The sequence below is a fragment of the Coregonus clupeaformis genome, chromosome 18, assembly GCF_020615455.1.
Source record: "Coregonus clupeaformis isolate EN_2021a chromosome 18, ASM2061545v1, whole genome shotgun sequence".
Classification (NCBI taxonomy): Eukaryota; Metazoa; Chordata; class Actinopteri; order Salmoniformes; family Salmonidae; genus Coregonus; species Coregonus clupeaformis.
In genome coordinates, this window is record NC_059209.1 from 9,156,361 (window position 1) to 9,169,791 (window position 13,431).

At 45.0% G+C, this 13,431-nt stretch overlaps 1 protein-coding gene across 3 annotated transcripts in view; it reads right to left on the minus strand.

Moving 5' to 3' along the window:
• Positions 1 to 13,431, minus strand: part of grid2 (glutamate receptor, ionotropic, delta 2) — a 577,776-nt gene that overhangs the window by 69,602 nt on the left and 494,743 nt on the right. For all 3 annotated transcript variants that reach the window (XR_006004078.2, XM_041904499.2, XM_045226775.1), the window contains exon 13: positions 11,592 to 11,787. Coding sequence is in view for 2 of the 3 variants with exons in the window: in XM_041904499.2 (XP_041760433.2) it covers positions 11,592 to 11,787 (196 nt within the window). In the remaining variant the exon portion in view is untranslated. The remainder of the gene's footprint in view (positions 1 to 11,591; positions 11,788 to 13,431) is intronic.

The following is a 13,431-nucleotide window of genomic DNA, read 5'->3' on the forward strand; positions in this document are numbered from 1 at the left end:
TTTTTGGGTTAAATTAACCAGTTATCTACCTTCGATAAGCAGCTGGTAGCTTGCTAGCTAGTTAGCTCCCATGCCAAGTCTTTCTAAACTAATATCTGACTAACTCAGAAATATGAAGGTATTTCAGAATGAAAGTTAACTGACTAGCGCATTATGCTTTGTGACATTATGTTAGCTAGCTATCCCCAGTTAGATAATGTGTTTTCACTTATTGCATCTGAATGATTGTTGCGTTCTCCCTGGTTTCCACTAGTTACCACACCCACAAAGTCAAATATATTGGAAAAATTCATAAAGGTCTTAATCAATCAATCAATCAATCAATTTTATTTTATATAGCCCTTCTTACATCAGCTAATATCTCGAAGTGCTTTACAGAAACCCAGCCTAAAACCCCAAACAGCTAGTAATGCAGGTGTAGAAGCACGGTGGCTAGGAAAAACTCCCTAGAAAGGCCAAAACCTAGGAAGAAACCTAGAGAGGAACCAGGCTATGAGGGGTGGCCAGTCCTCTTCTGGCTGAGCCGGGTGGAGATTATAACAGAACCATGCCAAGATGTTCAAAAATGTTCATAAGTGACAAGCATGGTCAAATAATAATCAGGAATAAATCTCAGTTGGCTTTTCATAGCCGATCATTAAGAGTTGAAAACAGCAGGTCTGGGACAGGTAGGGGTTCCATAACCGCAGGCAGAACAGTTGAAACTGGAATAGCAGCAAGGCCAGGCGGACTGGGGACAGCAAGGAGTCACCACGGCCGGTAGTCCCGACGTATGGTCCTAGGGCTCAGGTCTCTCAGTTGGCTTTTCATAGCCGATCATTAAGAGTTGAAAACAGCAGGTCTGGGACAGGTAGGGGTTTCGTAACCGCAGGCAGAACAGTTGAAACTGGAATAGCAGCAAGGCCAGGCGGACTGGGGACAGCAAGGTGTCAGCATGCCCGGTAGTCCTTAGGGTTAGGCATAAGGTTAGCAGTGTGGTTAATGTTTGGGTTAAGGTTTAAAATCAAATTTTAAGAAGATAAATTGTAGAAATAGGGTGCTTTATCACTTTGTAGCTGGCGTAACTAGTGACGACTGTTCTCCCTGGTGCACTCATTCATTCGTGAGCTGACTGCTCGTTCTAAATAGTATAATGTAATCTGTTCAAAACAGTGGCAGCATGTGCAGCAGTTGTCTTTCTGTTTTTTACATGCAAAAGTGTATTTATGCTGTTATTCAAATGCACAGATCGCTTTATATATCTTCTCAAAGAAACTACCGGTAGTTCAAAACCTTGGAATCATATTTCTGTCATGCTGCTTTGTTGACAACTCCAACCACCTTGCGCCCTGGGTATTCAGCCAATCAGCTGCCACTGCTGCTATGGACTGCCATGATATCACAACCCCCTAGAGTCGATGTTCGCACCCCTGCGGAAATCTAATTAGCATTTTTAAAAATCCCAATCAAAATCCGTCTGTTTAAGCTAGAGATCTCCGTTTTCTTTGCATGGGCTATATCTTAATCCACCGCATCCGCCAATGGTGGCTTTCCGCACCTGAGGTGGAAGGTGGCCTATCTACAGCTGTGTTTGTCAGACCATGAGACATCCCGAAAATCAATCTTCTCACAAACTAATATAACCCTTCTATGGAAAGGTGAGACTCTCATGAACATGTACAGTGAGGGAAAAAAGTATTTGATCCCCTGCTGATTTTGTACGTTTGCCCACTGACAAAGAAATGATCAGTCTATAATTTTAATGGTAGGTTTATTTGAACAGTGAGAGACAGAATAACAAACAAAAATTCAGAAGAATGCATGTAAAAAATGTTATACATTGATTTGCATTTTAATGAGGGAAATAAGTATTTGACCCCCTCTCAATCAGAAAGATTTCTGGCTCCCAGGTGTCTTTTATACAGGTAACGAGCTGAGATTAGGAACACACTCTTAAAGGGAGTGCTCCTAATCTCAGTTTGTTACCTGTATAAAAGACACCTGTCCACAGAAGCAATCAATCAATCAGATTCCAAACTCTCCACCATGGCCAAGACCAGAGAGCTCTCCAAGGATGTCAGGGACAAGATTGTAGACCTACACAAGGCTGGAATGGGCTACAAGACCATTGCCAAGCAGCTTGGTGAGAAGGTGACAACAGTTGGTGCGATTATTCGCAAATGGAAGAAACACAAAAGAACTGTCAATATCCCTCGGCCTGGGGCTCCATGCAAGATCTCACCTCGTGGAGTTGCAATGATCATGAGAGAGGAATCAGCCCAGAACTACACGGGAGGATCTTGTCAATGATCTCAAGGCAGCTGGGACCATAGTCACCAAGAAAACAATTGGTAACACACTACGCCGTGAAGGACTGAAATCCTGCAGCGCCCACAAGGTCCCTCTGCTCAAGAAAGCACATATACAGGCCCGTCTGAAGTTTGCCAATGAACATCTGAATGATTCAGAGGACAACTGGGTGAAAGTGTTGTGGTTAGATGAGACCAAAATCTAGCTCTTTGGCATCAACTCAACTCGCCGTGTTTGGAGGAGGAGGAATGCTGCCTATGACCCCAAGAACACCATCCCCACTGTCAAACATGGAGGTGGAAACATTATGCTTTGGGGGTGTTTTTCTGCTAAGGGGACAGGACAACTTCACCGCATCAAAGGGACGATGGACGGGGCCATGTACTGTCAAATCTTGGGTGAGAACCTCCTTCCCTCAGCCAGGGCATTGAAAATGGGTCGTGGATGGGTATTCCAGCATGACAATGACCCAAAACACACGGCCAAGGCAACAAAGGAGTGGCTCAAGAAGAAGCAGATTAAGGTCCTGAAATGGCCTAACCAGTCTCCAGAGCTTAATCCCATAGAAAATCTGTGGAGGGAGCTGAAGGTTCGAGTTGCCAAACGTCAAGCTCGAAACCTTAATGACTTGGAGAAGATCTGCAAAGAGGAGTGGGACAAAATCCCTCTGAGATGTGTGCAAACCTGGTGGCCAACTACAAGAAACGTCTGACCTCTGTGATTGCCAACAAGGGTTTTGCCACCAAGTACTAAGTCATGTTTTGCAGAGGGGTCAAATACTTATTTCCCTCATTAAAATGCAAATCAATTTATAACATTTTTGACATGCGCTTTTCTGGATTTTGTTGTTGTTATTCTGTCTCTCACTGTTCAAATAAACCTACCATTAAAATTATAGACTGATCATGTCTTTGTCAGTGGGCAAACGTACAAAATCAGCAGGGGATCAAATACTTTTTTCCCTCACTGTATATGTCGGACGCCCACAAGCCTCACAAGACTCGCCCGGTACCAGTTTTAAAAAATGAATGGAAGGATATATGGTAGTAGTTCAGTGCCAAAAAAAGGCAAGATTTTTTTTATATACCTAAAGGGGTCCTACAATTCTAAATGAAATAGCTAAATGATCCTTGGTATGACCATCTTAAAACAATTCCATATGTTAACTTAGTAGAACCCTCCCGCTTTGACTCTTAAGGATTTTAGGATTGATTGGTGAATTAGTGTTCATATTGTTAGGGAAATGGCTATGATATCAACAATATGTGAAAAATCTAATAACAGAGTATTGAATGTTCTGAGCGTATATGATATTGCTATCATACCAAGAATAGGTGATGGATTGGATTTACAGTGCATTCGGAAAGTTTTCAGACCCCTTGACTTTTTCAACATTTTGTTATGTAACAGCCTTATTCTAAAATGGATTAAATAGTTTTTTTCCCTCATCAATCTACACACGTTATCCCATAATGACGAAGAAAAAACTGGTTTTTAGAAATTGTTGTAGATTCATAAATAATAAATAAATAAGTGAAATATCACATTTACATAAGTGTTCAGACCCTTTACTCAGTACTTTGTTGAAGCACCTTTGGCAGCGATTTCAGCCTTAAGTCTTCTTGTGTATGACGCTACAAGCTTGGCACACCTGTATTTGGGGAGTTTCTCCCATTCTCCTCTGCAGATCCTCTCAAGCTCTGTCAGGTTGGATGGAGGGCGTCTTTGCACAGCTATTTTCAGGTCTCTCCAGAGATTTTCGATCGGGTTCAAGTCCGGGCTTTGGCTGAGCCACTCAAGGAGATTCAGAGACTTGTCCCGAAGCCACTCCTGCATTGTCTTTGCTGTGTGCTAAGGGTCGTTGTCCTGTTGCAAGGTCAACCTTTGCCCCAGTCTGAGGTCCTGTGTGCTCATGAGCAGGTTTTCATCAAGGAACTCTCTGTACTTTGCTCCGTTCATCTTTCCCTCGATCCTGACAAGTTTCCCAGTCCCTGCCACTGAAAAACATCTCCTGATTCAGCCACCACCATGCTTTACCGTAGGGATGGTGCCAGGTTTCCTCCAGACGTGATGCCTGGCATTCAGGCTAAAATAGTTCAATCTTGGTTTCATCAGACCAGAGAATCTTATTTCTTATGCTCTGAGAGTGTTTTAGGTGCCTTTTGGCAAACTCCCAGCAGGCTGTCATGTGCATTTTACTGAGGAGTGGCTTCTGTCTGGCCACTCTACCATGAAGGCCTGATTGGTTGAGTGCTGCAGAGATGATTGTCCTTCTGGAAGTTTCTCCCATCTCCACAGAGAAACTCTGGACCTCTGTCAAAGTGACCATCGGGTTCTTGATCACCTCCCTGACCAAGGCCCTTCTCCATCGTTTGGCCGGGCGGCCAGCTCTAGGAAGGGTCTTGATGGTTCCAAACGTCTTCCATTTAAGATTGATGGAGGCCACTGTGTTCTTGGGGACCTTCAATGCTGCATACATCTTTTGGTACCCTTCCCAAGATCTCTGCCTCGACACAATCCTGTCTTGGAGCTCTACGGACAATTCCTTCGACCTCATGGCTTGGTTCTTGCTCTGACATGCACTGTCAACTGTGGGACCTTATATACAGTGGCTTGCGACAGTATTCACCCCCCTTGGCATGTTTCCTATTTTGTTTCCTTACAACATGGAATTAAAATTGATTTTTGGGGGGTTTGAATCATTTGATTTACACAACATGCCTACCACCTTGAAGATGGAAAATATTTTTTCTTGTGAAACAAACAAGAAATGAGACAAAAAAACAGAAAGCTTGAGCGTGCATAACTATTCACCCCCCAAAGTCAATACTTTGTAGAGCCACCTTTTGCAGCAATTACAGCTGCAAGTCTCTTGGGGTATGTCTCTATAAGCTTGGCACATCTAGCCACTGGGATTTTTGCCCATTCTTCAAGGCAAAACTGCTCCAGCTCCTTCAAGTTGGATGGGTTCCGCTGATGTACAGCAATCTTTAAGTCATACCACAGATTCTCAATTGGATTGAGGTCTGGGCTTTGACTAGGCCATTCCAAGATATTTAAATGTTTCCCCTTAAACCACTCGAGTGTTGCTTTAGCAGTATGCTTAGGGTCATTGTCCTGCTGGAAGGTGAACCTCCGTCCCAGTCTCAAATCTCTGGAAGACTGAAACAGGTTTCCCTCAAGAATTTCCCTATATTTAGCGCCATCCATCATTCCTTCAATTTTGACCAGTTTCCCAGTCCCCGCCGATGAAAAACATCCCCACAGCATGATGCTACCACAACCATGCTGTGGGGATGGTGTTCTCCGGTGATGAGAGGTGTTGGGTTTGTGCCAGACATAGCGTTTTCCTTGATGGCCAAAAAGCTCAATTTTAGTCTCATCTGACCAGAGTACCTTCTTCCATATGTTTGGGGAGTCTCCCACATGCCTTTTGATGAACACCACGCTTATTTTTTTCTTTAAGAAATGGCTTTTTTCTGGCCACTCTTCCGTAAAGCCCAGCTCTGTGGAGTGTACGGCTTAAAGTGGTCCTATGGACAGATACTCCAATCTCCGCTGTGGAGCTTTGCAGCTCCTTCAGGGTTATCTTTGGTCTCTTTTTTGCCTGTCTGATTAATGCCCTCCTTGCCTGGTCCGTGAGTTTTGGTGCGCGGCCCTCTCTTGGCAGGTTTGTTGTGGTGCCATATTCTTTCAAATTTTTTAATAATGGATTTAATGGTGCTCTGTTCAAAGTTTCTGATATTTTTTTATAACCCAACCCTGATCTGTACTTCTCCACAACTTTGTCCCTGACCTGTTTGGAGAGCTCCTTGGTCTTCATGGTGCCGCTTGCTTGGTGGTGCCCCTTGCGTAGTGGTGTTGCAGACACTGGGGCCTTTCAGATCAGGTGTATATATACTGAGATCAGGTGACAGATCATGTGACACTTAGATTGCACACAGGTGGACTTTATTTAACTAATTATGTGACTTCTGTAGGTAATTGATTGCACCAGATCTTATTTAGGGGCTTCATAGCAAAGGGGGTGAATACATATGCACGCACCACTTTTCCGTAATTTATTTTTGAGAATTTTTTTAAACAAATAATTTCTTTCATTTCATTTCACCAATTTTGACTATTTTGTGTATGTCAATTACAAGAAATCCCCAAAAAAATCCTTTAAATTACAGGTTGTACTGCAAAAAAATTGGAAAAACACCAAGGGGGATGAATACTTTCGCAAGGCACTGTAGACAGGTGTGTGCCTTTCCAAATCATGTCCAATCTATTGAATTTACCATAGGAGGTTCTCCAATCAAGCATGATCAATGGAAACAGGATGCACTTGAGCTCAATTTCGAGTCTCATAGCAAAGGTTCTGAATACTTATGTAAATAAGTTATTTCTGTTTTGTTTTTTATAAAAATTTGCAAAAATGTCTAAAAACCTGTTTTCGCTTTGCCATTATGGGGTATTTTTTAAATCTATTTTAGAATAAGGCTGTAACGTAACCAAATGTGGAAAAAGGGAAGGGGTTTGAATACTTTCCGAATGCACCTTTCTACCTACTCAAAGCGCTTTACATAGTAAGGGGGAAACTCACCTTATCCACCACCAATGTGTGGTGGATAAGAACACTCACCACACATCAGCTGGCGTGCATGGTGGAGAGGTGAGAATGAGGGGGATAATTAGGTGGCCTTGGTGGAACGGGGTCAGGTTGGGAATTTAGCCAAGACAACAGGGTTAACACCCTTACTCTTGCGATAAGTGCCATGGGATTTTAAATGACCACATTTAACATCCCATCCGAAAGATGGCACCATCCGCTGGGCAATGTCCCCTGCACTGCACTGCCCTGGGACATTGGGACTTGATCTAAAGACCCCTACTGGCCCTCCAACACCACTTCCAGCAGCATCTGATCTCCCATCCAGGGACTGACCAGGACCAACGCTGCTTAGCTTCAGAAGTATGCTGCTGGTGGGGAATCTAAAAAAGTATGAACATTCTGAGCTTTGACTGAAGTGGCAGAGATTGGTACCCCTAACATTGTCCTTCAGGGTTCTGCTATATGTTCCTGATAAAAGAAACACAGGGGCTCTGACAGATCATATTATTCTGCTACAATGATTGCAATCTGAAAAGTGTGGGGGAGAAAATCCATACGGCCTGGGACTGTGATTCTGAGAGGTGTATTGACAGTGTGTGGAATACACAACTGTCAACACCCAACCAACAAGACATTGAGCAGGAGAAAGAGTCTAACAAAACAAACATAAAGGACCCAAGGAAGGTAAGCACTCATGGCTGCCGGAGTCACTGGCCATTCAGACAAAATACACTGCTTTTCAGAGATACTGCTTCAAAACAAACAGACAACTGAATTAAAAATATATATATTTGAAAAAAAGAAAGGGGAAAAAAACAGATTCTAGTTTAGGAGATACAAACTTGTCATTGCAGGGGAGAGAGTCAGGGACACCAGTATCCCACTAGAGGGAGACGTTGAGCTTCCAGCCTAGTGAGGTGGGGGAGAGGGAGAGAGAGAGCGTGAGAGAGAGTATAAGGGAGAAAAAGGGAGGCAGGTGGAGAGAGCGCAGCGGATATGGTGGCCTGCATTAAGCTTCACAGTTGTAGTCCTTGTCTGCTACTCTTGGGGTGTCACCCCTGTCACGCAATATTTATCTGAGCACCTGGGAGTGCTGATCACCTCAACAAAATGCTGACTAATTCATGAAACCAAACCCACTAATGAGATATTCAGCCCTAATAATCCTCAAGGCAAGGAGATGAAGACTTGAAGTCATACTTCACTCATTTACCATCGCTTTAATTGCTGTTACCATGTGTATGTCCCAAATGGCACCCTACTCCCTATACTGTATAGTGTACTACTTTAGACCATGGCCCATCAAAAGTAGTGCATTAAATAGGGAATAGGGTACCATTTTGGACAATTAAAAAAATAAAACATCAGGGAGGATATACTGTACATTTATGTACCAGTACCAGGCACTTATGGTAGTAACTAATTATCTAGGGGATTGAGTGCTAAACCATACATACATGTATCTCACAAGAAGTGTTTAGAGCAGTGGTCACCAAACTACGGCCCGCGGGCCGGATCACGGCCCGTCAGCACATTTGGCCCGGCCCTCTGAACAATCCCAGAGACGCTATCGGATTTTTTTCCTATTTGGCCTCCAGAAAAAAAATCCTAGGCCCGGCCCTGTCAAAGAGAGAACGGAATAATGGCGAAAAGGTTAGGTAAGAGAAAAATTGATTCAGAATGCAGGGTATTTAACCCGCAGTGGACAAACGATTATTTTTTTGTTCAATGCAAAGAAAAGGCTGTTTGTCTCATCTGTCAAGAGACGGTGGCGGTATTCAAAGAATACAATCTTCGCCGACACTATGAATCCCGTCACAAAGACAAGTACGATAGCTTGCAAGGCCAAATACGAGCAGACAAACTCTCAAAGCTAAAAAGTGGACTACTATCTCAGCAGAATACATTTGTACGCCAAGCTCAGCTGAACCAGGCATCCGTTCGGGCCAGCTTTCGGGTTGCTAAACTGATAGCAAGCAGCGGTAAGCCTTTCACTGACGGAGAGTTTGTTAAGAAATGTATGGATGCTGTCGCGGAGGAGGTGTGTCCCGAGAAGAAAGATGCATTTAATGCCGTAAATCTGTCGGCGAGTACAATCACCAGACGCGTTGAAGAAATCGGGAGTAATGTATATGCCCAGCTGCAGCAGAAGACGAAAGAATTTGACTTTTTTCATTAGCACTGGATGAGAGCACGGACGTGCAAGACACAGCGCAACTGCTCATTTTTATTCGTGGAGTTAGCGCAAACTTTGAGATATGCGAGGAGCTGGCAGCCCTCCAAAGTCTCAAAGGGACTACAACGGGAGAGGATATTTTTGACAAAGTGTGCCAAACCATGGAGAAGTTGGACCTGGACTGGTCAAAGCTAGCTAGCATCACGACTGACGGGGCTCCTAGCATGGTGGGCGAAACTCGCGGTCTAATAGGACGCATGAACCGGGAGTTGGAAAAAAGGGGTCTCACCGCCCCGCTACGAGTCCACTGCCTAATTCACCAGCAAGCACTGTGCTGCAAAGTGTTGACGTGGGATTCTGTAATGAAGGTTGTGGTGTCGTGCATAAACTTCATCAGAGCAAAGGGACTTAAACATAGGCAGTTCCAAGAATTCCTGTCTGAACTGGAGTCTACGCACGGAGATGTGCTGTACTACACAGAGGTCCGATGGCTGAGCCGGGGCAGAGTTTTGAGGCGTTTTTACGAGCTGCTACCCGAAATTAACGCATTTCTTCATTTAAAAGACAAAACGGTCCCAGAGCTGATCGACCCAGAATGGAAATGGCACCTCGCATTTTTAACAGACGTGACAGAAATACTTAACAGCCTTAACTTGCAGCTACAAGGCGAGGGGAAACTCATTTGCGACATGTATTCACACATAAAAGCATTTGAGGTGAAATTAGCGCTGCTTTTGGAACAAGTGAAAAAGCGCAACTTCGTCCATCTTCCTGCTACCCAAAACCTGTCGACAGAGAACCCAGCGGTCCCGTTCCCAGCTGAAAAGTGCGTGGAAGCACTGGAAATGCTGAAGGCGGAGTTCGGTGTGCGATTCAGTGAACTACATGTTCATGCAAAAGAAATCCGTCTTTTTTTTTTTTTTTTTGTTGCCGACATTGATGAAGCCCAGCCTTCATATCAGTTTGAGTTGGCTGAGTTACAGAACTGTGATGTTCTGAAAGACGCATTCAAGCCCAACAGTCTCATTGACTTCTATGCCGCCCTCCCAAACGACACATATCCAAACATCAAAAAACACGCAATGAAAATGTCCACAGTTTTTGGCAGCACGTATATCTGCGAGAAAACCTTTTCTCGCATGAAACTGCTGAAAACTCCGATGAGATCAAGATTGACAGATGAACATTTGCATCAGTGCTTGAGACTGGCTGTAACTAGAATGGAACCTGATATTCAACTTCTCACCAGCCAGATGCAGGCCCACAGTTCACACTGATGAACATACATAGGTAAGCTCACTTTTCTGACTTGAATTAGTCATTCTGAGCATAAACAAATATAATCATAATAAAATCTACTGGGATAAAATCCATCTTTACAACCATACTGGTAGTGAAATGTATTGTGCTGTGTAGGTGCTGTATCACTTAGTTCAGTTTCTCAACCTGCTTCCTTTGTGGTTTTCACAGGGAAGTTGATAAGAGAGAGCTGCAAACAGCGGTGTCTACAAGCCTACTGGAACCTACAAAAGGATTATAAGGAAGGAACACAAGAACTTTAAGAGACTGCTCATATGTGTCAGAGAGATTCTGCTCTGACAACTGAGCTGAACTTTTATCTGTTAAGATTGTGCATGGCACAACAGAAAGTTAATGTTCCATGGCTTTTTTTTCTATGAAGAACCCAGAGAGAGTTATTTAGTTATTATTTATTTCATAAATAGTGTTATTTATTTCCTGTTTTTTATGTGAAGAACTCAGAGAGGGTTATTTAGTTATTATTTATTTCATTAATAGTGTTATTATTTGTTTCCTGACTTTTTTTCTGTAAAGAACCTGGAAAGGGTTATTTGGTTATGTGTGGCTTTCTGGAAAACAATAAATTTTTTAAGCTCCCCTACGATCGTCACACTTTTTCTGTTACAAACTGACACCGGCCCCCCATCAGAGAAGGGAAAAGTTATGTGGCCCTCACAGGAAAAAGTTTGGGGACCCCTGGTTTAGAGAGACAGAGTACAGCCCCTCCTCTCTCTCTCTTTCTCTCTCTCTCTCCCTCTCGCTCTCTCCACGACTCACATGCTAGTATTCAGTCTCTAGTTGTTGTTTAGAAATGAATGCTTAACAAGCTACTGACAATAAGGAACACATGCAAAACACGTCACACGTGTCACCCAGCCAGAGGTGTGGTATATGAAACCCTATGAAACATTCATGACTAGTAAGAGGTCTAGGACACGCCATATTAAATAATGTTAGAAAACACATGATCTTGTGAGCCTTAGTTGGTAAGAGCATGGTGCTAGCAATGCCAGGGTTGTGGGTTCACATACTGCATCAGTCAACCGGAAGCCCCCAGGTTCACACATACTAAACTGAATGCGCTCACTGGCCTGTACGTCGTTTTGGATAAAAGCATCTGCTAAATGGCACAGGCTATGTGAAGTGGTGTACCTTGCAGATGCCCTCCTTGGACACCTCCACTATTGCATGATAATGGGGTGTTTTGTTTAGTGTAGTATGGCCACCTACCTTGCGGATGCCCTCCTTGGACTCGTCCACGTTGTTGTCGGCCCCTCCGGTGCGGTTGATCATACGCCACATCTGGGAGTACATGGGGTCCCTTTCGAAGGGGTTCATGGCCTTACTGCGCACCTGCTCGTACACAGCTGAGTCCAACACCGTCCCGTAGGGCAACTCTGTCTGCTTGGACAGGTCCTGGAGAGACCTATAGACAAAGACGGGAGGGGGAGGTTATGGGAAATGTAGTTCAACATGTACACATATACAACATGACGGTGATGTGGAATGATGGTCTCTCTATGTCCCCTATCCTCCCGGCCGGCTCGGTCCTCCCCTCCAGCTCCGTGGCTTGATGACTCATTGCGAGCTCACAGAACAGAGCTCCGGGCAGCTGAGCAGAAATGGAAGAAAACTAGACTCCCTGCAGACCTGGCATCTTTTCACTCCCTCCTCTCTACATTTTTCTTCATCTGTTTCTGCTGCTAAGGCCACTTTCTACCACTCTAAATTCCAAGCATCCGCCTCTAACCCTAAGAAGCTCTTTGCCACATTATCCTCCCTGCTGAATCCCCCCCCCCCCCCCCCCCCCCTCTGTGGATGACTTCGTCAACCATTTTGAAAAGAAGGTTGACGACATCCGATCCTCGTTTGTTAAGTCAAATGACACTGCTGGTCCTGCTCACACTGCCCTACCCTATGCTTTGACTTCTTTCTCCCCTCTCTCTCCAGATAAAATCTTGCGACTTGTGACGGCAGGCCGCCCAACAACCTGCCCGCTTGACCCTATCCCCTCCTCTCTTCTCCAGACCATCTCCGGTGACCTTCTCCCTTACCTCACCTCGCTGATCAACTCATCCTTGACCGCTGGCTATGTCCCTTCCGTCTTCAAGAGAGCGAGAGTTGCACCCCTTCTCAAAAAACCAACACTCGATCCCTCCGATGTCAACAACTACAGACCAGTATCCCTTCTTTCTTTTCTCTCCAAAACTATTGAGCGTGCCGTCTTTAGCCAACTCTCTTGCTATCTCTCTCAGAATGACCTTCTTGATCCAAACCAGTCAGGTTTCAAGACTGGTCATTCAACTGAGACTGCTCTTCTCTGTGTCACAGAGGCTCTCCGCACTGCTAAAGCTAACTCTCTCTCCTCTGCTCTTGTCCTTCTAGACCTGTCTGCTGCCTTTGATACTGTGAACCATCAGATCCTCCTCTCCACCCTCTCCGAGCTGGGCATCTCCGGCGCGGCTCACTCTTGGATTGCGTCCTACCTGACCGGTCGTCCTACCAAGTGGCGTGGCGAGAAGCTGTCTCCGCACCACGTGCTCTCACCACTGGTGTCCCCCAGGGCTCAGTTCTAGGCCCTCTCCTATTCTCGCTATACACCAAGTCACTTGGCTCTGTCATATCCTCACATGGCCTCTCCTATCATTGCTACGCTGACGACACACAACTAATCTTCTCCTTTCCCCCTTCTGATAACCAGGTGGCGAATCGCATCTCTGCATGTCTGGCAGACATATCAGTATGGATGACGGATCACCACCTCAAGCTGAACCTCGGCAAGACGGAGCTGCTCTTCCTCCCGGGGAAGGACTGCCCGTTCCATGATCTCGCCATCACGGTTGACAACTCCGTTGTGTCCTCCTCCCAGAGTGCGAAGAGCCTTGGCGTAACCCTGGACAACACCCTGTCGTTCTCCGCTAACATCAAGGCGGTGACCCGATCCTGTAGGTTCATGCTCTACAACATTCGGAGAGTACGACCCTGCCTTACACAGGAAGCGGCACAGGTCCTAATCCAGGCACTTGTCATCTCCCGTCTGGATTACTGCAACTCGCTGTTGGCTGGGCTC